Below are 27,445 nucleotides of genomic sequence, written 5' to 3'. Positions count from 1 at the left end.
GTTGGAAAAATCCTAACTTGATGAGTTTAACTGATGCAATGAGCTGTATGTTAGTCATGCTGCTCAAATGAAGGGACATGGTGTGATAAGAGACCACTGGATTCACACCCCTCCCATGAGAGTAGTCTCAAAAACACCCTTGCTATACTTACAGCCTGTCTCTCTTTCTGTGCACCTGAGCCTCCCAATTAAAATCATGTGAACTGCAGATAGGGATCAAGAATAAAAAAAAACACAGAACTTTTAAACTAGGCCAAATTATTTTTGATTTTGTTGCAGGAAAAAAAAACTAAATTTCCATCATTAATACAATTATAGCATTCCACCTTTTGGTTCTAGGTATATTTGCAACACTCAGTTAAGTACATACTACATACTTCTACATTAAATTGACAATGAATGTATGCATCCACAAACCAGTCAAATTGCAAGCTACATCCATATCCAAAACGTCACCACTTGATCCTTTTTCCTGCATGAAATTATCATGACTACCATGTTAATGATTGAAAAACACGTTTTGTGAGGTTCTATTCAACTTGTTACCTTTGACCATTAAAATCTAATCATTCATCCTTCAAGTCCAAGTGGAGGTGTGAGACAATTATTCCCTTCAGGCGCTCCTGAGACATGGTGCTCAGGAGAAATGGGGCGGACTGAGAGGACGACAGATTCCGCCTCCGGCCACGTCTGTCGCCTGCGCAGAGGCATAAAAAGAAATCTGTGAACTCCATCAATCCGCTCCTGTCAATTCTCCAACTTGAGAGAACAGACTGTAACAGACGGACAATATGTGCTCGCTAGTTTGGTTTGCAAATGTTTTTTTTTTTTACAAGTCTACCAGCTTACTCCCGCTGCCCTTTTCCTTTCTCTGAGGCTGCCCGGCTGGTTTAATCAGGGAAAGCAGCTGAGGGACACAGAGAGAGGGGGGCTTGTCTCTAAGCCCGGCTGATTTACTGGCTCCCCAGACCTCCTTTATATCTCGCCGGCTAATCTGGCAGCTTCACAAACAAACAAAAAAGGCAGGTGGTAAACAGACAGGCTGGCAAAGTATACAGAGGTAAGAAGACGCACACAGGAGGGGTGACGTCAATTCAGGAAGAAACAAACAAACATCCATAATGTGTAAAACATACAGCAAAACATTTTAAAGGGATTGTCTAAATTTGTTTTTTTTAAAGATTCAGATGCTGCTAATGTTCGGCATGATGACCTTTAATGGTCTTTATATAGACACATCAAAGCTTCAGAAATACACCAGTAGGGGTTTTTAACTTTTAACTTTTATTTTGTCGAGCAAACGGTTAATATTGTGTAAGCTTGTGATAACCATAGACCTTATTTTGGGCCTCAACCTGTTGACTTTGAGAACTGGAATTGCTAAAATGCTAGTATAATAATGAGCTGTCCTGCACACCTGTTGTGTCTGATCGTCCCTCAATCCGCTGTGTCTTGCTGCCTTCATGCACCTCGTCACCTTTTAGTGTCCTGGGTCACCTTCTAGTGTCCTGGGTCACCTTCTATCCTGCTATGACTTCTGTTCCTCGTCTCTGCTGTTTACCTGTTGCTTTTATGTCTAGTCCGTCTGCTGCATCAAGCCTGTATCGACTCAATTTCTCCCAGAATACTTAAGTACGATATCTTTCACACATTTTGAGAAATGAACAGAAGACAAAAACAAAAACGGATTGTTACTTATTCTTGCCTGTTGCATTTGAAAATAGAATTTGATAAGGACAAATATATTAGAGTGCATAAACAATATGAAAGTGATGCATCTTATGAGACACAACTTGTGAATCAATGAGTTTTTAGAGGTGTTCATATGACTGCCTTTTTGATCTTTTTATATTTGTTGATATTTTATGATTTTTTTTATAATGCAAATATTGGATGTTGGAGGTTTCACGTTTTTCCAAATTGATCTTTAGACATAAAAAAATCTTAGAACCCGATGATTAAGCTCTTTTCAAGTCGGAAACTTTTAATTACATTAACTCAGTTTGACATAAACGCAGCATCCACACTGAACTTGGACAACCTCCAAAGGAATATCTTCTTTTTGAGTCATTATAATCAAAATGGAATTCGGCGACTTCATGTAATTACCAGCAAATCTCTGCTCACCTTGAATATGAATAGAGATCTAATTAGCTGAAATAAGTGTGTAGGTGTGCAGTCTCTTTGACAATGAGCTGTAATACTGATGCGTCGCTGGAACACCTTCTCACAAGAAATGGCACAAAGCAAACAAACAGCACGCTCTGAAATGATCCTCAAACATTGATTGTCAGCAGGATGAGGTCTTTAGTGTCAATTTCGAAGGATGTAATTATCGCCAAAGGAAGCCACAGTGGGAGTTTGTGCGAATAAAAGGGCAGTCAGGTTTGAATTTGTAGAACAGAGACTTATTTTTATGCCAGGTGTAAACACAACACAATATCTTGATCAAAAACACATTGAAATGCTGCGGGTCATTGCGAACACGGATAACCCTTTTCAGAAATAAATCGGATAGGGACGGAACTGTGACAGATTTAGTTTGTCCCCTCTGCTTTTCGAGTGATGAAGATGGATATACAGTGTGGCAGTTAGAGAGACACATACGAGTATTTAAAGACATTCGTGACGGATCCAGTGTGTCACTTCTGGAAACACATCCATACCTTCAGTCCCATATGCGCGCACACACACAAATCACACATTCATAGTGCCACCTTAAATCACACGTTCATGCAGACACGGTCCGCACGAGCACTCCTCCTATTGCTCTCACCTTCGCCGGTTGCTAAGTAACAGCACATATCCAGAGATTGTTTACACAGCCTGTAATATAGTTCTTCTCAAAGGGGCGCTGAGACAGAGACTGATTACACAATGGAAAGATTAAAAGAATAAAAGGTGGTCGGATTTTTCGCAGGCAAGCCGGCCGTGATGTAACACCACTGGTCCACGGTGTGTTATGACAGATGAGAGAAAATGTTTTATGATATAATAATGTGCTGCGGAACCAAATACATTTGTTTAGAGGTATTGTGAAAGGGGTGGCTGCTGACACAGACTCAGTGTCATGAATCGTCTTTGTTTAGGTTGACCTCGAGTGCCAAAATGATGAAGCACTCCTCTTATAATGGTCATATGATATACAGTCATAATAGGCCATACAATCAGTCTGATCCATTGTTCAAATTCAACACAGCCTGAAGCGGTACACACATTTTTTTGTGGCAAGATGTGGCATTCTGGCTTAGTGTGCAAAAACACATACAATACAATGCAATCCATTGAGGCAGATTCGAGCAACAGGTCCATGCATTTCAAGGCTTTTCAGATGCTAAAACACTTTCCAGAGTCAAACTGTTTCATTTTGGTGGCAAAAGTTGAGCAAACTTTTTTGAGCTTTTTTGAGTAGGCTGCATGTTGTCAGACAGTGTTGATGTCTGTCTGAAAAGGAACGGCCTTGATTGTCACTGTGGTTTAATTAAGGAAGAAGTCTATAAGCAGAAGGATTCACAAAGTATCTCCATAGTGATTTTATAAACATGTCTTTCATGCAATTTGGGCAACAATTTGATTCTCTGGCTTTTCAAAATAAGAGTAATTAACTGAATTTGGTCTGCAGAACATTGCAGTTTCATCGTCTATTTACTTTCAAAAGCTATGCGGATGCTTTTTGTGGACAACTGAATACCACCAAATATTTTACTAAAAACACCTTGTACTTTTACTTCTGAGCATTTTCATTTGGATTTCTTGGTGTTCACCGTTTAAACCCCGACATTGAGTTGTGTAGCAAAGTGAAATTAACTTAAACAGGACAAGAGATGCTAGATTTGTTCAGACATGCCTCGCGTGAGTGTGACCTCAAGCTATAACTCTCCAACACCTGAGCAGTCTTTCAGATGCTCTATTGCAGAAGCTTTCAGAAGTGAGTATGTGTTGTGCGCTTGGACTCGTGCTAGGTTACCATTTTGGACTTTCAGAGTCGCTTTTTGTAAGATTTCATTTTATGTGCCAAATTTGAAGGAACTCCATCAAAGAGATCCTATCATTTTGCGTTCCTGTGAATGGGATATACAAACGATGACAAACGGACAAAATAACACCTTCCCCATTAAGCCCTTTTGTACGCTGCTCATTTGACCTCTATACAATTTTAAAAGGTCTGTTGTCAAGGCCCAACCTGGAGAGTAATTGGGACCTGTATTGGAGGTGACATTATTGAGGAATGTTTTCTCACTCACATGACCGTGTTGATTCCCGAAAGCTGCTGAAACATCTGAAGACCACAGCCCACCAGGAGGGCTCGCCGAGTGGGGGCGTAGGTCAGCATTCTCCAGATCACAGGGCCATCTGGAGACACAAGCAAACGCACAGCAGAATTAATATACAACTCAGCACGACAAAAATGACACAAGCGTTATCAGACTACTCTGGTTGCAAAAATAAGTAAATAAGTACGTACTTTACTAATAACCTTCTACTCTTATTTCCTCACAAACCATTTTCTGGTAAATGTATGGTCTCAATAATAGTTTAAAACATTATGATGGATTGTAGAATTAGGTCCAAAATGGAGTAAAATAGACGAAAAAGCACGGTCTGGTTAAGGGCGGGGCTACCTTTTGATTGACAGGTTGTCAGGTCTGGATGCTCTCCGTGATATTGTCCGACAACTTTAACCATCAAACTGTTTTCTGTTGATAAAAGTAAACTGTAACACTTTGGATGCCTAAAAATATTTTGTTTAGCGTTAAGCAAACTGAGTTCCACCCTCTAGTGTCACTTCTGGTTGCAAAAAGAACCCAGATGGCAACAGCCAGTGCGCCACACTTGAGGGTTCAAAACCTTTATTCACAAACCAATGGATGACATCACGATGATCAAGTCCGCTTTTTATTTACAATCTGTGTTTTTGGCCTTCTCCTTTAACTCTTAGCAATAATCTAGTTTCCAAAAATGAATTGCTGCTTTTTTAAATGAAGGAAAAAACTGGGCTGAGTATATATTTATATTTCTAAAAGAACACAGACTCATTTTGTCACTTCTGCTGGCTGATCAATTCCCATATTCATAATAAATTCATGATTTGGGCATAATGAGTAGACATAATGTCCTCATATTGAAGGACCGAAGTTCAAGCCTCTGTGAGAGCAACCATCTGCCCTACGGACATTTCTCTGCACACAACACAGAGGATTTGTCAGCTCCGGGGAAGCTGTCTCTTGAGGATGTGCATAGCACTGGAGCTGTTCTTTCCTATGGTGAATGTCTCAATTAAGGCAAAAAACACTAATATTTGACGGCAGGCTTTGGCCCCGCAGAATCCCACTTGGCTCAGCAACAGAGCCGCAGACTGTGATGTTCAACACACACAGACATGCGGCTCCTTTGGGATGAGAATCCTTAATAGGATGAGAGAGCTGCTGGACAGGCAAGGAGCTGAGGGATAAAAAAGCAGTGACACACGGAGCCAAGAGATCAGACAAACACGACTGAACACACACATACACGCAGGAAAGACACACACATACACAGGTACAATTGTGTGCAGGAAAAACAAGAGACTGTGCAAACACACGGCAAACAAACATATCCTAAAGAAGGAAGCCTGCACATACGACATGCTGATTATTTGGGAGCAGCTGTGTGTGGGTGGACTCTGGACTAGTGAACATCTCCTTTAGCAGATAGACAAGCTGAGTAGACTTTGAAAAGGAAGCCGGCAGGCACAACACACTTGAGCCTTCCCTTTTCAATGGACAACTTTTGAGAAGGACCCTTATTTCCCAAAAGCATTTGTACAGTAGTTTTTTACAAAAATACCTTTGATTCCAGGTTTAACAGGCAAAACACAAAATAACACAACTCTCCATCATCGAAAAAGCCGAACTCTTCAAGAACTTAAATACATGCAAGACTAATCACAAGAAAAGACACAGCTGTGGAGGGAAGGAAAAAACAGTTGAACAGAATCAAGTAATCAAACAGGAGGGAAGACACAGGGACAGGAAGTAAACAGACATAACACAGGGGGGTGAAGACTTTTCAGAATAATACAGGAAACTGGTGTGACAGATCGTGACGGAATTTTTTTTAACTTTCAGCTTTTTGTTTGCATTTCCACTGCAGAAGCCACCTCTCGACCTTTTAAAGCAACAAGAGGCAACTTTAATAACAATCTTATGCAGTCAAGTATAAGAAACACCTTTCGCTGATTAAATCATTAAGTCAAAATGCATGACTCGTATTTGGTCCATTAGGTTTTGTGTTTGTCAGCAACATGAACTCAGCTTTATCTCTATTAAATTGATTTGGTACTGCATCTATTAGAGGTGAACAGACACACACATAATAATCTGTATCTGTTCGACCAACACAATTAACCATCTCTGTATCTTTATTCGGAGAGAAGGTTTATACTGGAAGTCACATTAAATGTAGCAAATATAAATTGCTTGTGTAATTTTGTGCCTTCAAAGCATCAAATTGAAATATTAGCAAATCCTTAATTTTATTTTATATTTCCACATCCTTATAAGGTATTTTTCATCCCTTTATCACTATTATTACAAAAAAAAGCTGTAAATACATGTCTGTCACAACAGGAAGTCATCATTAAGATACTCCATGACTGTGTGGCAGAGGCTGTTCCAAAATGCATTATGGGAAATGTAGGATGAAAGATTTTAAATATAGCTATATCTTTAAGTTTTAAATTCAAAAGTCGGTGTCTAATGTGAAGCAGAGCCCTAACCTATGACAGGGAAGAGAAAGTGATGCCTTTATGGGCTGAGCCATTTCCATGGCGCTAACGTGGTGAAGTGTGATTGGCCGATCCCTCGAGACCGGAGCTGAGGAGCGTTATCTGATTAGCCGACAGGGGAATCAGAATTCATGGACTGAAGTATGGAGAGAGTGGAGACCTGATGGCCGCCTGAAGAAGAGCTAAATATACTCAGCCAAACACTGACATAGACAAACACACTTTCAGATGCAATCAGTCATACAGACACTATACTTAAATTCTCCCTTTGGGGTTAAGAATACAATATCTTTTTCTACAAAAATACAATTTTTAAAATGCAAATCATAATCATACTCGCTCCACAGCAAGAAACATATTTTCCTTCATGCACAAACACACACAAGCTCTCCAAACATACAGAGTGTCATTTCCTCAGCTGAACGCCATCCAGCTGTAATTGAATCAGATGAGATATTTCTAAGAAGAAGGATGGCTTTGACAAAACAGTCAGCGAGCAACCAGCCAGCTACAAGCACGGTGATTGAATCACAGCACTGCAGTAATTGCACGTCAGTATTTTCCATTGAATCTTTCCATCTATATTCCATTTAATACTGCAAACCACTATAACCTTAAATCTTCAAGCATGATGCCTCCAGGTGTGGATCAGCTCTTAATATTTATATTCGGTCACTGGGAGAGGACGCTGGCGCTGCTTGTTCGCCGCTTCTCCGTCTGTAAACTAGCTCAAAAACCTTTGTTTCTTTTACCTAAATCTGTTTTATATCTATGTCAGTCTGTCTTTGAGTTTTGACGCCGACTTTATATTAGCCTACCAGTCTACCAGTTTGTATTAAGTGAGCAATTGTATATTCAATACCTCCACTGCTGCAGTAGCCACCTACTGCTAACTCCACTCGTCCTTCGGCGTCCTGCTACAACTCCGGTCGGTGACATCGCTGGATCTTCAGCCACTGCCGGTTTCTTTCTGCTTCGGCTAAAACACCAGTGCCTGCATCTTTGGCGACAGCCTGACAGCCTTGCCCTGCTGTTTTGCTGTCCTGGTGCGACATGCCCTCGCTCGCCGGGACCGGTGCCTATCGGTGTGCTGCTAGCCACCTAGCTAGCTCAGTCACCAACAACCTGCTAGCCTTCGGTGCTCGACTGGCCAAGGCATCAAAAACGGAATATACTACCACCACGGACCCTTCAGGATATTTGTATGACAATAAATCCAGTCCATGGCCCTGTCCAACGCCCTAGCTATATCCACAGAGGTTCCGGACGCCGGTTTGTTTACTCTGGGAGCGCCATTCCTTCACTTTGGACTGCAGGACGCGCCGGCGCGTCTCAACTGCGTCATCAGAGTGATGCCGCCAATACCACTAATATAAATCTCTGCTTCATCAAAAAACACACACTCCCCTCCCAACAGCTGAAGTCTGTCAAACTTGCCCCCCTAAACAAACAGTCTCTCAAAAACAAATTACTTGTTTTGAATGAATTTGTTGGAGCTAATAACATTGACTTTTTATGTCTTAGTGAAACTTGGCATAAAAATGGTGACTATCTCTCCTTAAAGAGCATCGTGCAGGTTTTTTTTTCCTTTATTTATGCTTAAACTTGCTTGAAAATTACAATTTAAAAAAAGTGAATGTAGGATTTGATATGTTTTACGAGACATAAGGGCAGGAATTCAGAGGGAAAGGAGCAATTTTGAGCTCTGCTCTTAAAAACGGCTTTTTTTTAAGGTCATACGTCAAACACGTCATATTACATCACAAAGGGTAAACATCTCCGCTCTCTGACCGCGGGTATAGTTAGTAGTTGCGTTGAGTTGAGCGGTTGTGTTTTAGTGAGCTGGTATTTTTCGGTAGTTTTACATTGTATTTCACCATTTGTAATCATGGTGCAGTATTGTGTTTGTGCAGCTTGCACAAATACCAGCCTGTCAGGACATCGAGTCCATAGTTTCCCTCACGGAAAAAGGATCGGAGCTAGCGTTCGTTCCTGGGTGCGTTGTGCATCCACCTCCCTGCAGCACACACTCTCCACAGTTTTATCAGGAAACCGTATCAGATCCCTCTCCCCCCCTTCACTGCTCTCTCTCTCTCTCTCTCTCTCTCTCTCTCTCTCTCTCCTCCGGTACACGGCACCGTAACACGTAGTGTGGAGTTGCATTAGGTAACGCTGTGGTGGCTGTACTGCTCCAGCCGTCTCCTTTGTGTTTGTTTGTTTCCCCCTATCTGTGTTGTTTGTGTGTGCGTGGTAGGGGTTTCACAACTACCAATATTTACTAGTCGACTAGTTTTTCAAAATAGTAGTCGACTAGTCGTTACGTCATAATAGAGACACACAAAGAGAGGTTTACAACTGTATTTTCTATTGGAACTCATACAGTAACATTAAACACTGCATTTTAATTTGTGTTACATGGCTGAGTAAATAAACACTGGACTCACCAAAATCGACAGCAAAAAACTCTTGTTTACATAAATGCCACGTAAATCCAGTGTGCAACAGCGCATTGCGCAACGCTTTATTCGCTGTCCTCCACGATAACGTCCACCTTTCCATATTTTTGGTTTGAACACCAACGCATCGACATGTGAGGGAAGGAGGCTTGACCGCTTTCGGGTGACAGTGTTGCCTGCCAGGGAAAAAACCCTCTCACTCGGGGTGCTTGTGGCTGGAATAGCCAGGTAGCTCCTCGAAAGCGGGGGAAGCGGTGCACTTTTTCTTCCCACCACTCCAGTGGATTATCCATTGTGGGGATATGCGGTGTCCGCTGGCAGTAATCCCGTAGCTCATCATCCGCATCACTGTTGACCCGTGTTTTCTTGCTGTTCGTTTGCCTCTGTTCAGTGCTGACGCCGGTCCGTTACTCACTGGTGCTAGCATTACTGCTAGTGCTAGCTGTCGGCAGCGGGTGTTTCATCTTCAGATGGTTGCGCATAGCAGGTGCATTTGTATTGTACTTCAGTACAGCTGAACACAACTGACACTTCACTGTGGAGTTGGTTACATCTTCGTTGAAGTACTGCCATACATAAGAATGTCGGACGTGTTTTGTAGCATTTTGCAGCACCTCGTTTACCTCCATTTTTTTCCTCGACTAGGGCCTACAGCGCCGACTAGTGGTAAAGGTAGTCGACTAGTCGACTAGTCCATTAGTTGGTGAAACCCCTAGTGCGTGGTGGCTGTCACTCCTGGCTCCCGGCTCAACCTCCACTCACCTGCTGCAATCAGCTGTGCACCCTCCCCGACTACACACCTGCTTTCCATCAAGCCATTTACAACGGCATATCAACGGAGGCTCCACAACCTTTCTCCGCCTGATCGTCAAGTATCAGCGTCTCCCCTCCGGTACACAGCACCGTAGTGTGGAGTTGCATTAGGTAACGCGAGATACGGCTGATACTTGCGCATTAGTTTCTGTTATGGATCAGTATCAACAGTCCTGCCAGTAACGTTACTATATTATCAATGCTACTTTAGTTATAGCCTGATATATGATAGCTAACTTCACAATGTTGTGATGTGACGTTAGCTAACATTCTGTAGCTAACGCCGGTCACTCACCAAGATAGCTGCCCAGTTCTCCACTGGTTCTCCTCGCACCACAGCTCAATTTCTCTCCGATGGCCGTTATTTCTTCTAATCCTTGGCTGCTCCTGGTCTCTTGGACGCCTAGCAGGCTCATAATTATAAGGTTGTGGTCCATCATATGCATTCGAATATTCATGTTCAACTTCTTCTGTGTCTTCTGTGTCGAAACTAGCATTGGGATCCATGTTTATTAATACGTTACACCGGCCGCTCTCCCCCTTGTTTCCCCCGTGTTACGTCACACGCGGGAGGTCACGTGCCGAGGCTTTTTTATGCGGAAGTGAACATTTCTTACAAAAACGACGCTAGATGTCACTGTAGTGTATATTTCTGTATATCTTTTAGAAAATCTAGTGTATTCATCATTTTCCTACACATTTATTCACAGGTGTCTTTAACCTGGAAGTTGCTCTTTAAATGAGGCTACACCTAGGGGTGGGCGATATGACGATATATATCGTCTCCACGATATTAGGTCCCCACGATATGCCTTTTCAGAGATATCATATCTATCGTGATACAGAGAGTCACTCAGTCATAGAATGTGAGTGCTGCAAGTGCACCAGGGTAGGATTTTGACGGCGGCCATGACGGCCATGCTGTCATTGTCCCATGTTCTGGCCGTGAAGCCCCGAAAATAATTGTATGTCCTACGGCCACCATGGCCTGCGTGCCCCTGATACTGTTAAAATCTTGAAGTTGCTTTAAAATCTTCAGAGCAGTGGTTTCTGAACTGCGTTATGCTGCGTTCACATTATTATTATAATATAGCACTGAATGTCGAAAAACCTCAATTTCGCTTTTTCATTTCACGTTTTTTCAGCATTCAATCCAGCAAATACTGATAGCCTCACTATAAGCCATACCATACAAATACAGTTTGTTTGCAGGGAATGTGTTTTTAATGAGAATCAGGGCCTCTTCTTTTCTTCTTCTTCTCTTTGATATCTGCTGAAGGAATCTCCAATTAGCTATTTTTTGTCGGCTACATGCTTTCGGGAAACACCCCAACTTCTCTGCACAACAACCCCCAAGGCCAATTAGAGCGCCCGTTTAGCTCTGTTGGTCCAGTCAGATGTTTTCTCTTCTTTTATATATTCACGCTTCAAACACGTGCCACATCCCGTCTGCTTTATGAAACATTCAGCACAGAGAGAGAGAAGCAGCTCGCTTTCCAGGAACATTGGCAAGCATCCATTCACAGGACTAACAATTACTGATTCCCATATTGCTTTGTGAATCAGTGAAATGTATATTTACCCTGGGTCAGAACTGAGGGGAATGGCTGGTGTTGAACAATGGTCAATCAAGTAAACAAAGAGGCCCAATGAGGCGATGCAGGGAAGCACAGGAGGAATTATTAAGATAAGAGTCTATAGGAGAATAGCTTTTTCTATCCATCCGACCATCCAATCAGAGGGTCCTCAGGGACCTGGTGTCTGGAAGCTGGTGTCACTTACATAACCAGCGAGAGCTACAATCAAGGACTGAGCAGGAAATCTGCAGCCATACTACCTCTACCCCCATCCTCCCTCTAATTATTTCTTCTCCGTACTTCCCCTCCATTCTTCTTTGTCACCTCTCTTCCCCTTCCTCATCAGAGTAGGATCATGACACCTCACACTCTACAGATCTGAACAAGACTAATGAAGCAGAGATATAAGCTCCATCTCTGAAGCGGAAATGTTAATGTTAGAACCAAAAAGCTCAATCTTTACTAAAGGCAAACCTTTATTTAAAAATACTTACAGTATCAGGTCAAAATACGAAGCAGGTGTTTATTTAGCTCTCAGAAGTGTGTAAAAAGATAGCTCCATAACTTCTATAATCTATCACTCACTACCATTTTAGACATTTTTGTTTTAGTTTTTGCTAAAGCAAGCTGAATGCTAACGCAAGCTGAATGCTAACGCAAGCTGAATGCTAACATAGGCTGAATGCTAAGGCTGACACTATAAGTGGGCGTAATCACGGTGACTTTACGTGCCGTGCCCACCTACTATCTCTATATGTTTTTAGCGAACTGAAGTAAGGTTATACCACCTTGAAATGTAGTCTTGAGCTTCTCGTAAATTGTGTCAGAGATAAGGAGCCTTTCCTATAGTTTTATTTAGCACACACTTGAGAAAGTCTATATTTCTGTGCTCCTTGAATCTTCTCCAGCCCATAGTATCCATCGGACTACTGCGACATCAAGGGGACGCATGGTTGGGAGGAAGATAATCACATGTGCTGAAGAAGATACTGTCAAGTAGTGCACCTGTAAGTACTGTCATTCTCGTAAATAACCAAAAAATAATTAAGTCAACTGCAATCTACTTTTGAATCTTATGGGCAAATGGATTTTGAAAATGTCATGTTTTTATGACAGGCAAGGATGTTGATTGGTTTATTTCCTTGATTACTGTGAGTCACTGGCGTTAGGGAGAAACAGCCCTTTAAGTGATGCTGATCAAATCTTGTCAGTGTCCGCAGATGCAGGGGAGCAGCTGTGTTTACCTGAGGGCACCGAGGGGCCAGCGGCTGCCAGGAGCTGAATACCAGACAGACAGACAGACGGACAGACAGACAGACAGACAGACAGACAGACAGACAGACAGACAGACAGACAGACAGACAGACAGACAGACAGACAGACAGACAGACAGACAGACAGACAGACAGACGGATGGATGGATAGATGGATAAACAAGTGAAGTCATAGACACTCACACTGACCGACTGAAATAATAGAAAAATTATCAGCATTATAGGCGTTTTTTTATAGGCAATGGTTTCTTGCGGTCTGCATTCACACACATGGCGAAGGCATACCGTACAACGTCTGAACTGCTAATCAGGAGTGATAAACATTCAAGATCAGAAATCAATTTTGGGGTTTAGTACCTTGGCCAAGGAAATTGTGACATAAAGTCCACAGGGGCTAGTAACAAATGCAGACCCTCTGATTAGCAGACAACCTATTTTTATGGTTGGGACAATGTCCAGAGTTTGTCTTTCACAAATCAGGAAATTGTCTGTGCTAGAAGAATTCCCAATTACTTGGTTAGAGTGTGCAGGTTCAGAGCATGATAACTTATTATTTTCTCAAACCATTTTGCAGCACTAGCTACGGCTGCAATAACAAATATATGTAATATGTTTCAGACTAGCTAAAAGGCTTCTACCTCTGATGTTGAAATGTATAACACCACATGCTGTCATGGCAAAACCCACAAATCAAATAATTGTTTTTGTTTCGCCTTACTCCAAAGTCGAGCAAAGAGTTTCACGCTGTTCAAATTTCTCGTTTTTCTAATTTGTGACTCAAATCGAAGAAAGCCAAAAGAAGGAGTTAATCAAGCTTAGCCCTTCCCTTTGAAACAAGAAGAGTTGCTGCCTCTAGAGTCTCGTAGTGAGTGTTATCAAAAGCACCATCCTTCTAGTTTAAAACTAATCGCATCAAAGGAATGGATCAATATAGAGGTAGCCTGTTAGTCTGTGTTGTCAGTAGCATGGAGGATAAACAAAGACAAAATGACAAAAGCAGAAAGATGCAGGAAAAGACGGAAAGAAATTAAAGCCATGTAAAAGCCAGACAAGTTCTCCCATTTTGATTTAAAAATGGTTGAAAAGTCACCGCCAGGTTATGTAACGGAAACTCAGATCATACAGCGGAGCTACCTAAGGTTGAGACCAGGACACGCATAGAGAAACCTTCATATTTAAACCCCATCTTATTTATTTTATTCGGCAGTTAGACATCCTGCAGACATCGCCATTCTTAATCAAATGAAAAGTGACACAGCAAAAAGCACAGGATAACTGTAATAACACATCCTAAAATGTCATTTTAGTGCCTGCCTGTGCCCTCCCCAGAAAAACATGGTGTGAAAGAGGCTTGTTCAATATCCATCTATTCATGCAGGGCTTGAGACAGGCGCAGAGGGGAGTCATGATAGATCTGCCATCGCACTACTCTCCCCGCTCCATGATTAACAAGGAGTATAAAACCTACAGGGGGGCAGAGGAAAGTAGCTCTTCTGCTCCCTTTTTGACATGTTTTGAAGCGGCTCATTCTGCAATACAGTGACCGGGACAAAATCACCCGAGTTAGTTTTAGTAGAAAGGACAGATATTTAGTTTTTAAGACAAACTAAAGGTTGACTTGTTATGTCCCTGCACACAGTATGAAAGCAGACATGGAGCAGACATATACGTACGTATAGGTTGAATCAGATAAATATACTTTATAAAAGTAAAGGCTGTATTGAGCACCTACCTTTATTTGATTGGTAGTACACAGTAAGTTTTGTGATTGTTTCAGTATGTTGGGATGATATTTCCTTTATTTTCTTTTTATGGATGTATAAATTAATCGTTATTTCCCCTCTCCTTGCTGTCCTTAGCCTCTTAAACCCCACGGACCCGCCGAAGGGGCCGAAACCACAACATCTGCAAGCAACAGTGTCTGAGGGCTTCTTAAGATTTAATAAACTATGAAGGTTTCATATCCATGTTTTTGCAAAAAAAAACACAAAGCTAACGCTGAGCCTCTGAATTAGCCACGAGCGAAAAAATGCTAACGGCGGTTGCACAGAAAACACGGTATAACACCCTTATTACTTATTATAACTTCAAATCCAACCCACCGATTAGCATCGTGAGAGTACACCGAATCGATAGGTATCTATATCATCACTCCATGATAAGAACTCGCGACTTTATAAACAAAAACAGACATCACAACACGTGGCGCTAGGTAGCAAAAACGGCAATAGGTCTTACCTCTGTTGTTGTCTGATCAACAGTTGTCTTCAATGGCATTAAAACGATAAAAACGCTGCTGAAGGTTAAGAGCACATTATATATTTATTGGCAGTACTGACCTTCTCTTTAAATAATGGCAAATATAAGTTAATAAATTGTATAGAATATTGCTTAAATGATAGGTTAATGATGATACTGGTAATGCTTTCGTACAAAGTAGGGTATGATTACTCAGTCTCTCCACTCAAGTCAAAAGTCAATCCCAACAGATGGCACATATTTTGAATGCAGACAGTTGGTCCAATCTGCACGCTGATATGCATGACTCATAAAAGAAGAGTGATTAGAGACATCAGCGCTTCTAAGACACTCATTGGTAAAATAGTGTGTTGCGCAGCAGGGGAGGAAAGTGTGATGTGCAGAGATGAAAGTGCACAAAGGACTTTGGCTGAGTGGCATGACTGCTTGATTCAGATATGGAATGTGTCAAATAGGTTTCTTTAAACGAGAGGATAAGAGGAGAAGGAAGGAATACATGGAGTATGCAAGAAAGGAAAGGAAAAGAAAGTAGAGGAAGGGTTTGGAGAAAAAGAGGAGAAAGGAAACAAAAGGAAATGAAAGGGAATGAAACGGATAAGAGGAGAGGGAAGGAAAGGAGAAATACTGAAAAAGGAAAGAACAAAAGTAGAAAGGAGGAACAATTCAAATGATTCTGAGGAGAGGAGTTTAAAGAAGGGGAAGCAAAAGGAGAATAAAGCAAAGGCAATGAGAGAAGATAGAGGTAAAAGAAAAGAAGAGGAGAACATGAAAGTGAAAAGTGAGGAAATGAGTTGGATGCTTTCATAAAGTTACGAGTTAAGAAGAGGTGATCTGTTGTCATTGGAAACAGCACTCAGCTCATCCATGTTTAACCTGCTGGTGTTTTAACAGCGTGCCATCTTAATATGCTGTTTTAGTTCAAATATTTCCTCTACATGTGTTCCTGCACGGCTGCATAAATAGCAGCGCATTGCAGACCATAATAACCACAGGTAACGGAAAAGTTACTTCAAAAGGCAATTTGAGTTTAGTCTCAAAAAGACTTTACATTGTATAAGAAACTTTTTAATCACCGTCTCCTCTCTAAGTCACTCGTCTGAGCAGCCTTGAGACAAAATGATTACAGCTTTGCTCAAAACAAAAGAAGTTAAAGACAATGCACTAAACACACAAAAAATGGTATTCAGATTCAAGAAGAAAAGTAACTTTCAGTGGAAAGATACAAGCTGTAATTGCAAGATAGAGGGTGAATGAAACATTCCTTTTAAACTTCTTATCCCTCTGCTAAAGTGCTGGTTCAGTTATTTGATGAGGCTCGAGGCAAAATGGGGAACAAGGAAACAAATGTGTTTTGAAGAGACAGCGAGAGATTTAAGAGATGTGTCTCCTGAAGACAACTGTGCCTCTGTGATGAGAACACTGTTAGCACTTCTACCATTTAAGGTTAAATGTCAGAACAATATGTGTTGGGATAAAGTAACACGAAAGATAGGAGAAATCTGAACTGATCACACACTGATGTATTTGATAAAACTCCCAATGTTGTATCCATCTCCACCTGACCAGACCCATCACTACAGGTGGATGTTTCTCTATCGACCTTATGTTCCCTAATACAACAAAGTGCTCCGCTGCTATGTTTTGGGTTTCTAACTTACGGTCTTGACAGGAAGTGGGACTACTGCCAGTGACCGTGCGCCAATTTTCAGTCAAGCCTCCAGGAAGTGAGTCTGGCGTTTAAGCAAATACTGGCTAAACGATGTTACTACAGCTCCCATGTCAGTCTGTGATGTCATTGGGCCAGAAACACTTTTTCCTGTAGACTTACATTAGGAAAGACGTCAGTAAATTACTTTATTTCTTTAAGTTAATCAACTCAGTACAAACAATTGAATAGCCCTTCTTTAAATAATGAAGTCCTTAAATTTGCAAAATGCGAAAAAAGTTCATCAATCTCCATAGACCTCAACTTTACAACAGAAATTAACATGTTCACAACGTGGTACAAAACATGTTTTATGGTACATTTGAGCGAATGTACCTTATTTGTTTATACTAGGCTATTAAAGAGCCAGGAGAATGGGACATTTAAACAAGCTTAATAGAATATAGGCCACTAACAAAAAAATACAAGACATTTAAAAGAAGCTATCATGGTGGATTCATACTTGGAGAAAGAACATTAGCCTGCCATACGTCAATCCCCATTATTAAAATCTCTGGAGCCATTTTGAAGTCTGATGGAAATCAATCAATTGAATTATTAAGATTCATGCCATCCCAGCTGCACACCTGCTCTAATGCAAATGACATGGGTCCCTCCTCAGGGGTACACACACACACACACACACACACACACACACACACACACAGGAAAAAAGGCTTGGGCAAACGGGAAGCATAGGCACCGTGACATACTGTATATCATATAAATGTCTCATCAGGCTAATAGCTTTGCCAAAAACAATTAACTGACCATAAACTCATATTTGCGGATGGAACATTTGAGTCATGACCATTTTAATGAAATGAAGCGTCTCTGGATGAGTCTCTAATGGCATTGCATGTGGAAATGGTGACCCTGGAATAACATATTCAGAAGAACATTGCTGTGTGGTAAAGTGGCCTTCATTTCAATCCCATTATGCCCTGAAATTCTAATAAATGAGAGCAAATCGATTTAAAATCTCCTTTTCTTTTACTTCCATTTTGAATTGACGAGACTCCAATTACCCAAGGCAAAGTAGACATTTTACTTAGATGTGTGCTTAATTTAGGCTACTGTTCTTTAGCATCATGCTGAGATCGAAATGTTATTGATTTGGATCTTCAGTACCAGAATTGGGCTTCAAATGGATTTTCCTCCTTGAATGATTTACTTATACTTTATCTTAACGGTAGACAGTCCTCATGCGCCTCATTCTATTGAGCATATGGATTTTTCAACAAAAAACAATGAACACAGTAATTATATACAAATGCCTTCAAATCTGTAGAAGATCAATGACATTCTGCAACTGATTAAAAGTCACTTGATTATTTGTAACATCAATAAAATCCAGTTTTGAATGTATTCAATGGACTTACAAGTAGGCTTGGATAAAAACAACAATTACTGAAGGTAAAATGAAGATAATTCCCTAATCTCCCCTCTCTGAGCTCACTAGAAGCTGCCTGCCTTGCTGTGCTCTGCTAATGCGGACTCCATTATAATTTCCCAGTTCTCATTTCCCCGCACCCCGCCCTGCAGCCCCCTCCTCCGGCTCACTGTTGTTCAAACAGATGACAACATGAGCAGTTGCCAATTTTCTAATATCAAAATATTTGTTATTACCCTGGTGAGCATATTGTCAGAGGGCCCATTTGGGGTTGTTAATGCACAATCACGAGAGGAGGAACAAGAACGAAATGCACTAGAGCAGAAAGCTTATTTATTGAAAAAGTAGATTAGCAGAGAAGACAACGCCTCTAGCATTCATTAAATCTGATTTGATAGAGGAGCAGAGAACCAAGCCGTCGTTGTTAAACAGTGACGCTTCTAGAGCTAGTTCATATTACCAAATAATGCCACAAATATTAGTTTTCTGACCATTGTTACAATCTTTTAACTTTATAAACGAACCAGTCGTGCCTGAATTTAAAATACTAAAGCTGATTCTTTATACCCAGTAAGATTCCCTGGTCTCATTATGATTTATCGGTGGATTTAAAACAGACCCAGAGCAGCAGTGGAGTTTCACAAAATGTTCACATATCCTGAATTATTGATAATCAGGGGGAGAATAAGGGCTTCAATGGAGGTAGACGCCTAAACTCCTTCAGACATCCACGAGGTGTGTGTGCAACACGTTACTGCATGTGTGTCCGAAAAGTAGGCGATAAGTAGCGATTTATAAAGGCATAAAATTAATAATTCAGAACTGCTGTGCAGGAACATAAATGCAGCACTTTAGTTGATAGCTTACAAAGTCTACAATTCCATTTCTTAGAAACAGATGGTTTAAAGCAGGCATGAGTCAAGCAGAACAGCAGGTTAAAAAGGAGATTGCTTCAGAGCAGGAACAATTGTATACTGTATATTGTATAACACTAATTAAATTCCCTACCTTGACTTTTGGTCTGATTGTAAACAGAAAAATCAGTCCCAACTTTTATAGCTTGCTGAATGAATTTTTACATTGAGATTTACATTGAGCAATTTCTGTCATCTCTCCTTTTCAAATCAAAATAGATTTGTTAAGGCCGGGTGAGCAGGTAACGGTACGCCCACATCTATACATCTTTAAAGCTGCACACATTCATATTTAACAATTGACCAAATTACTACATCAAAATACAAAGGGAACTATCAGCCAACTCAGCCAACTCAGCCCTATGAAGCATTTTAGCATCTTTCAGCTCATGGTTTTGGTTCTGCAGCCTGCAAATGTACTGTTTTAGTTCTTCTGCTGTCATCCGCTGTTTGCAGCATCTGGAAATCCATTGTACATTACCTGCCCAGGACCAAATGGCAGATAGTCAAAGTTAATGACTAGCTGGCGAACATGTGCTGAATTCCTACAGCATGGTACAGCATGGCTTTTCTTAACCTGCTCACACTTTATTTGTATGTCAATTAGCAAGAGTGGATCGTACCTGTTGCTTTTTAACAACTACTTTTCCGGAGGTTCCATGCAAGCTGATAAAAGGAGGCTGATATCACAGCAGTTTAATGCACGGCCGCTGTAGCAATCAGCTGCACATCTGTGTACACTGAGGGGGGTACAATACGCAGTTAAAAACTAAACAAAGAAAATAACTCAATACCAAAAAGTGAGTAGAGTCAAGCAGAGTCGAACCGTGCAGTTGAAAAACGGCAATAGTGGAGAATCTAGACGCTAAAGAGCAAGGCATTTCAGGAGTTGGTCAAAACGAAGCTAAAAGGAAAATACTTACATTTGCAAGGTGGAAATAAACAAAACTAAAAGTAAAAATGCTGACTGACTGTAAATTTGCCACAATGTAAATACAATATTGTTGTTTTTAAATGGAAACACTCTTTCGAATGTTCTCAATCTTCATGCACAATGCTGTTGAGGTTTCATGCCTACTGTATGTTTGGCTACCACGACCTCAGTCAATTAGTCCAGGGTCATTTTATTTTCATGGGGCACTGGGACACTAAAGAACTGAGCCAACATTAATGTTATTAGCTACACTTTAATGGCTAAAAACCAAAAAACTATTTCTGTAGACACTACTCTTTGGACATAAAGACGCAACTTTTTAAATCAACCTTTCAAGTCTGAAGAGATTAAGGATTTCATTTTCACAGACTGATATTAGGTGGACTACCCCTTTAAAAGGAGCCATCTGTTTGACAGACAATACTGTATATATAGTGTAATCACCAATAATCCCATTCTTTTTTTATTGGCTTTCGCTTTAACCGCATTTGCTGTAGAATAAAAAAGCAGTGTCCATGTCATGTAGCTGTAGATAAAGTGGTCTATTGCTCGATTCTGCCTCGATCACTCAGAGTCTATTCATGACCTTTGTTTCTGTCAGGTTACATCTGAGTCTGTCAGTGCTGCATGGAGCTAGAATTGTTATGAAGAAGCGCTCTAAAGAAATCAATGTGTTCAATACGATGAGGAACGGCAATCTAATGGCTGACAGAATTGGTCTGCAATATTGCCACAATCCTGCTCCTCCATCAGAATTGCTGCCCCAACACCTCCATTTTCCACTTCACTTTCTCGTTGTCTTCGACCTCTCCTCACCCCTCTGCTCTTTTCCTCCCCTCCTCTTCTCCCCCCTCTCTCCTTTGCACCTCTCAGGCGGAGAATAAGCTCATTGCCTCGGGGCTGACACCACACCATCATTACATCTTTGAGTTTCAGTAGATGAAGCAGGCAATGAGAGTTCCCATACTCCTCTTCACACAATTGCAAGACTTCTAAGTGGCAAACATACAACAATTCGATCATAGATACAGCATCTTATATTGGAAATAAACAGCTTCAAGACTTTCAAGATTGAGCAAGAAACATTAAAGATGAATTTTTGAGACTAAATAAAAAAGTAGTCTTATCCCCGGACAAAGGCTGCCATAATCCTGTAGTGCATGATCTTAGTTTTGTGTTTGATGTTTTATTGTGAAATTTATTTTCTCTTTTTGTCTGGTTTTACTTCTTGTCTTTGTGTTTTATTTTGTAAAAAGGGCCTTCAAAAAGGATAACAACTTTGAAAGAAAGTGATGAATGACACGTGTTGTTTGTGTGTGTGCGTGTGCGTAAGTCCGAGTTGTATACACAGTGTAATAAGTCCGAGGTGAGAGGAAAAGGGAAGCGAGAAGTGTTGTTTCCATGGTAACCGACATGTCAGCGAAGGGGCACATATGACTTAGTTTTTCCAGGTGAGAAAACACAAGTCTTTAAAATGTCAATACCACTGATACATACAAAACCATTGAATAAATCAGAACAAAACACTTTCATACTTTGACCTAAGCCCAAGAACTTCCTGCTCCTGGATCAACCAGGTGTGTGTTTGATGTTACCCGACCGAGCCAATCAGGAGCCTCTGTAACCAAATAAATACCTTTTACCCTTCCCTTTTTATTCTGTCTGTCTACCTCTACTCTGTCCTCTCTGTCCGCCTGGTTGCTAAGCGACAGCTGCTTCCCAGGTCATACATCATCAGCCCTAAAAGGAGCATGTCAATTGGAAAAATACTAGCAGTGCAGTCATGAAATGATGGGGCACAGATGGCGGCCAGACATTAAGACTCTTTTCACTTTGGATTCAGTCGCGAGGGACCTCGAGAGCAAACTATTTGATTTACACTGAATTTGGAAAAGAGAATAAAAAAACATGAACACGGCTGTTCTGCGCTGAAAGGTAGAAGTAAAATATAAAGGTTGAGTCACGTTGTTTCATGTAGTGTCTGCCCTTTCTGCACTAATCCTACAAAAGTTAAAGATTCAAAAACCTCCCGTCTTAGTTTGAGACCTTTGCTTGATAAAATACAAAAATATCTTACATACCGTCTTAAACTCAAAGAGGTTGGTCATGAATTCAGTTAGTTGGACGTAGCTGTCTTGCACTTGCAAATCTAAACCAATTCTGTGGTGTCTTCAAAATAAAAGTTGAGAGATAGTGATACAAATCTTTGACTTGTTGCATACAAGTCTAATATGGATGACATTCAATATTATACCAAAGGACTGGTTAAAAGTCAAGTGTAGGTCTTAGTGGCATCTAGCATTAATATTGCAGATTGCAACCAACTGAATACTGCTGCGCCCACTGCCTCCCTATACAAGCGTCAAAAAGCAAAAGGCCCTCTCTAGTTTAGTTTGTCTGTTGGGCTACTATAGAAACATGGCCTTGGATCGATGCATCTCAAGTATCATAAGATAAGAGAAAACTGTCCACTGGCAATGGTGGCAATCAGGCTGCAGAGTTCGCAGCATATTGCATGGACTTTTGAGAATAAGCAGCCAGCAAGGGCCATTTTGTTTTTTTTAAAGTGGCTAGTTAGTGAGTTCAGTAGAACATTTTAACGCCTCATTCTGACCAGAAAACACAGAAAGATGCCGTATAATGGTCATGTCTCAGCAAGAAACCAGAAAAATACTACATTTCTGACTTAAGAATTCTATTTTTAGATAAGACGACATTCCCAAAAGTCTGTGCATTGGGTCCATCACTCACATTTCATGTTCAAAACTGCAGTGTTGAACACCAGCTGCCAGATAACAAGCAGTCTGCCTGCTGTGCCTACAGTAACTGAAGATGACTGCAGCCATGAGTTACAATGAGGAGGAGAAACGGGAAACTGCGGGGGACACACTGAGTCCCAGGAGAAGGACACTCAACAGCCTGTGTATTTTTATACATCAGTGTGAGATAATGTGTGTGTGTTATAGACGCTCCTCTTCACCACAGGCCACTTGGACCCTGAGGACCAATGGAAGCCACTCTTTCCAGAGACATGGTGTTCTCCGTTGTCAAGGTTGATTAGTGGCAGGATGAATCTAATGTCCTCTTCTCTCCTTCCCTCTCTTCACAGCGTATCATTGGGAAAATTGAAGTATTGCATCTAATAATGTCCTTTAGCATTGTCTATGACTGCTGTGACAAAGGAAGCTAAGTTATTTCCTCGGGAATCTCAGAAAATGTCCGCTGTCGTAAATATGCTCTTGATGGCTGAATACATGGGAAAAAGCCTAAAATTGAATATTTCCTGGCAAAAAGTCAGCACCATAACCAGAAACATGTAGCATCAGATTTCTCATTTTCACATAAACCTAATTGGATGCTTAGCTTAAATGCTTGGAGTAGCAAACAGATAGATGCATGCTTATTATAAACGTAACGCTCTCTTGGATGAGTTGTTTGGCATGGGTTGGTTCCACAAATCAAAATCTAAACTCTGATAGGGATTAGTGGTGGTCTAATGGATAGTGAGGTGGGGTGAAGATCGGAAGGTTGTGAGTTCAAATCCCACCGGGAACACTACCACTAGTGTGCCCTTGAGTAAGGCACATAGCTCTTAGTTACTCCAGGGAGAATGTCCCTGTAAGTTGCTTTGGATAAAAGTGTCAGCTAAATGAAATGTAATGTAATGATATAGCTAGTATCGTTTAAATGTGTACAAATAGTTTGCTTTATTGTTATTTGAATGGCTTATTTAATGGTCAAGGGACGATGTACATTTAAATAAGATGTTGATGGAAGACTTCCCGGAATAGTGAGACTGTTTTTGAAATTGGATTCAAATTCCCATCACTGCAGCAATTATGGCACCATATGCTCTACATGTGATAAAATACATAACGTCTCTCTTCTGTAGATGTAATTGTAGTTCATTCTTGCTTTCTCGTACACACAGAGGCACAAACAGATGGCATATAAAGAGTAAGATAGAATATGGGTAAGTACAAGTGTGTGTAAATCTGTATTGGAATACTTTGAGCAAGGATTGAAATTAGATTAGAGGTGGGTAAGACTTGCAGTCCAACATACAACCTTTGAAATAAACAGATTTTCATGATTGTCAGGAGCTGCATCAATAGTATACCATAAGCCCATAATCATCAGCCGTCATTCTGAAAGCTTCGTCTAATTGTCTGCTCACACTCGCAAAGCCTTGACCAAATAGCAGCATCTAAGCAAAGGTCAGCTCACACAATAATTGACCACGAAGAAGAAAGTATTAATTAAAGTGACAACAGACAACATCTTTGCCTATCATTACGGAGTAAATGATGATAACACAATATAATGGTTGTAGTATAATGATCCCATTGGCGTTTATATTGGATTCCCATAAGCCTCGCTGTCACTATAGACATATAGACTGCCTTTCAGAGAGCATTTTTGCAAGAGGCAACCCAAAAAAATAGCTAACAACTCAACAAAATATACTAAAGTAGTTATCCCCAGGGACCAGAACAACCAGAGGAATTAAAAATGCTTAGCGAAATGCTATGTTTTACCTGACACCTACTTTTGTTTAGTGAAATTTGGAGCAAATGAATGTCTATCACATTACCACCATGTTATTACATGGCTTAGTTGAATACTCGATTTTGATTGGTCAATTCAGAACACGTGACACGTTGTTAATCCAGAACAGACAGACCGCTGTCAAGGACTTATTGACCGTTGTTAAGAACGCTCAAATCTGCAGAAAGAAGTTTGGTCGATTTGACTGTAGTTTGGCCGAAAAGCAAACTTTGCGTTGGGCTTCGGATCAGCCTGTCGGGTGTTCTTTTCCCCATAAGGACCGCCTCGATGCACATTATCCCTTACCTAATATGTACATGGATGCTATTGCTGTGCATGCCTTGTAGATCCATACACAGGCAAGAGCAGCTTTAATTGACATTTTCTACGTCATTAAGCTATAAGACATACCTCAAATATCTTCAGGTAACCCTTACTAAACAACCACCAGCATAATAAATCTCTCATTTCCCCCCCGTTACCTCCTCCGCTCTCCTCCTCATCGATGCTGTTCTTGATGCTGTCGTACTCCTCGTCAATGTTCTGGTTCCCTCGGATCTGACTGAGGACGCGACGGGCCTTCTGGGTCAGCCCACGTTGGATTAACCAGCGGGGGCTCTCTGGAAGGAACAGGAAACCCAAGAACTGGATCATGGCGGGAAGCACCGACAGACCCAACATGTACCTGGATAGAGAAGGAGGGGACACATGGGTCAGCCAATGATAACAGGAACTACATAAGCAGATGTTTTTGACTCGTGGCAACTATGGAAAACTTTTCATGCAATGCCATTTCATTTCCATTCCCTTAATGTCAGTTCCAGAAATAGATTGCAAAAAGCTTGCTTATATATTCAGTTTTTGTTAAGGTATTTTTCGAGCAAGCATCAGGGGGTTGAGTTTATTCAATTAAAACACGAGGGAAAAATGTCAAGGCTTTTCTTCTCCTTAAAATACATAGCATTTAACTTTTATCCTGAATTTAACACGTTGTCAAAGTGTAAATAAAATACTGCATCTTCTGCAATTCTAACAGCCGGTCCAAACTATTAGTGCTGATTTCCCCCCAAAAAATTGCTATTCCACAAATAATGTTTTTGTAGTATTGGACAGATCGGACCAGGGAACAATATGTTTAAAAAAGAGGCTTCAATCTCCATCAGGTTGATAATCTAATGTATTTGAGTTGGAGGTAGCTGGAACACAAACTACTGCCCCAATGCTAACTGTACTAGACTAAAAAGTATGTTAACAATTGTTTTCATTCCTCTTACACACACACTGTGCTGTTATGTGTGATTTGACTGTACGAACAGTCTCTAAATAGTCTGTGAAATCCCAAAAAGTCTATGTACTCATACTACTAGGAGCAGAAGTCTTATATTTATGAGAAAGTTTGAATAAAAACAGAATGTCGCTGCTGATTTTTAGGTTAGTTCCAAATGGAATGTTCTAAAAGGAATGGAATGTTCTAAAAGGAATGGAATGCTGCAACACAGAGGTTGGTTCTATGTTCCAGATCCCTGGAATCATCTCATTAAACCCCAAGCATTGAGAGAGAGACACACACTTTTGAGACTAGAGACGTTGGTACACATTTATAATTTGCGAACAATTCTGGTCTGAAGGTTCCTCCTCAACCTTGGAAACACTTAACTGAGAAGGTTTCACTTTGACAATGTCATTGTGGTCGAACATTGATGCCTCTGGTGCATCAGGTAAGAAAGACTCAACACAAACTAAATTCAACATGAAGTGGAATATATCTGCTTTGGAAAACACCATCTGTATATCAATGTGTTCCCAACAAACTAATCAAACACAGATTGCTCAATGTGAAACACATTGTGTGCCCACTGTCTGTACAATCAGTCTTGGGAAATATAAAGTATAGTAGTGTTTGTTACTGGAGGCCATTGTTGGTTCTGACACTAACCTTATCTCACCACTCTTATATCTGTTTTCCTATAAATAAATTCATTAAAATATGAAATACAAGAACATTATTTATGGTTTAGCTGTGTGTTTGTCCATGTTGTGTTGACTTAACACGCTGTTTCCTCCCCCCATAACACTGACAGCACCTGAGATTCAGGCAGGTCAAACTCTGTTCAGCAGCTCCTCTGCTTACTCCGTTCTGGAGTTCATTGGTGAAGGCTGCTTTGGTAGAGTGGCCGAGTGCCGAAATCTGGCAACCAGAGAGACCGTGGCCATAAAAATCCTAAAGAAGGACAAAGATTCGATCAAGGACATTGAGAAAGAGGTATACTTTTTGACTCCTTTTGATTCTTTGAAGACAGTTTTCCTTGCTTGTATTGTGTCTCCTCCAACACAGTATATACTATACACCTTATTTTCTCACTAGGTGTCCATGTTGGAGGTCATCAATGTACTCAATCCAGACCACAGTAACGTGGTGAAGTTCTTTGAACGGTTTGATCATTTGGGACAGACCTGTCTAGCATTCGAGAAGCTCGACCAGGACCTTTATCAGCTGATGCAGGAACGAGACTGGGTACCGCTGTCTCTGAAAGAGATCTTTACAGTAGCAAAGCAGGTATTTTCAGTTTTAATGTAGAAGCAATTATCTTTTGTTCTATATATGCATTACGGATTACTGAAGGAAACCTTCCATAGTCCGACACAGCAGCAAACTAAATACCCAACTTCTGTTTTCTCTTTGACCTTGCAGCTGTTGGTGGCGTTGGATGCACTGAAGGGTCTTGGCATCCTGCATACGGATATCAAACCCGAGAACATAATGTGTGTCAACCAGCTGGACCAGCCCTTTAAAGTGAAGTTAATA

At 40.8% G+C, this 27,445-nt stretch overlaps 1 protein-coding gene across 2 annotated transcripts in view; it reads right to left on the bottom strand.

Moving 5' to 3' along the window:
* The window catches only part of LOC307021375 (proton myo-inositol cotransporter-like), a 74,957-nt gene that overhangs the window by 25,813 nt on the left and 21,699 nt on the right, over positions 1–27,445 (bottom strand). For both annotated transcript variants that reach the window (XM_079653422.1, XM_079653423.1), the window contains 2 exons: positions 25,122–25,324; positions 4,245–4,353 (listed from right to left, as the gene is read on the bottom strand). In XM_079653422.1, the coding sequence (XP_079509548.1) occupies positions 4,245–4,353; positions 25,122–25,324 (312 nt within the window). The remainder of the gene's footprint in view (positions 1–4,244; positions 4,354–25,121; positions 25,325–27,445) is intronic.

The sequence above is a fragment of the Notothenia rossii genome, assembly GCF_949606895.1.
Source record: "Notothenia rossii genome assembly, chromosome: 10".
NCBI classification, from domain to species: domain Eukaryota; kingdom Metazoa; phylum Chordata; class Actinopteri; order Perciformes; family Nototheniidae; genus Notothenia; species Notothenia rossii.
The sequence above is the reverse complement of the archived record's forward strand: the minus strand, read 5'-3'. Positions and strand labels throughout refer to the sequence as shown.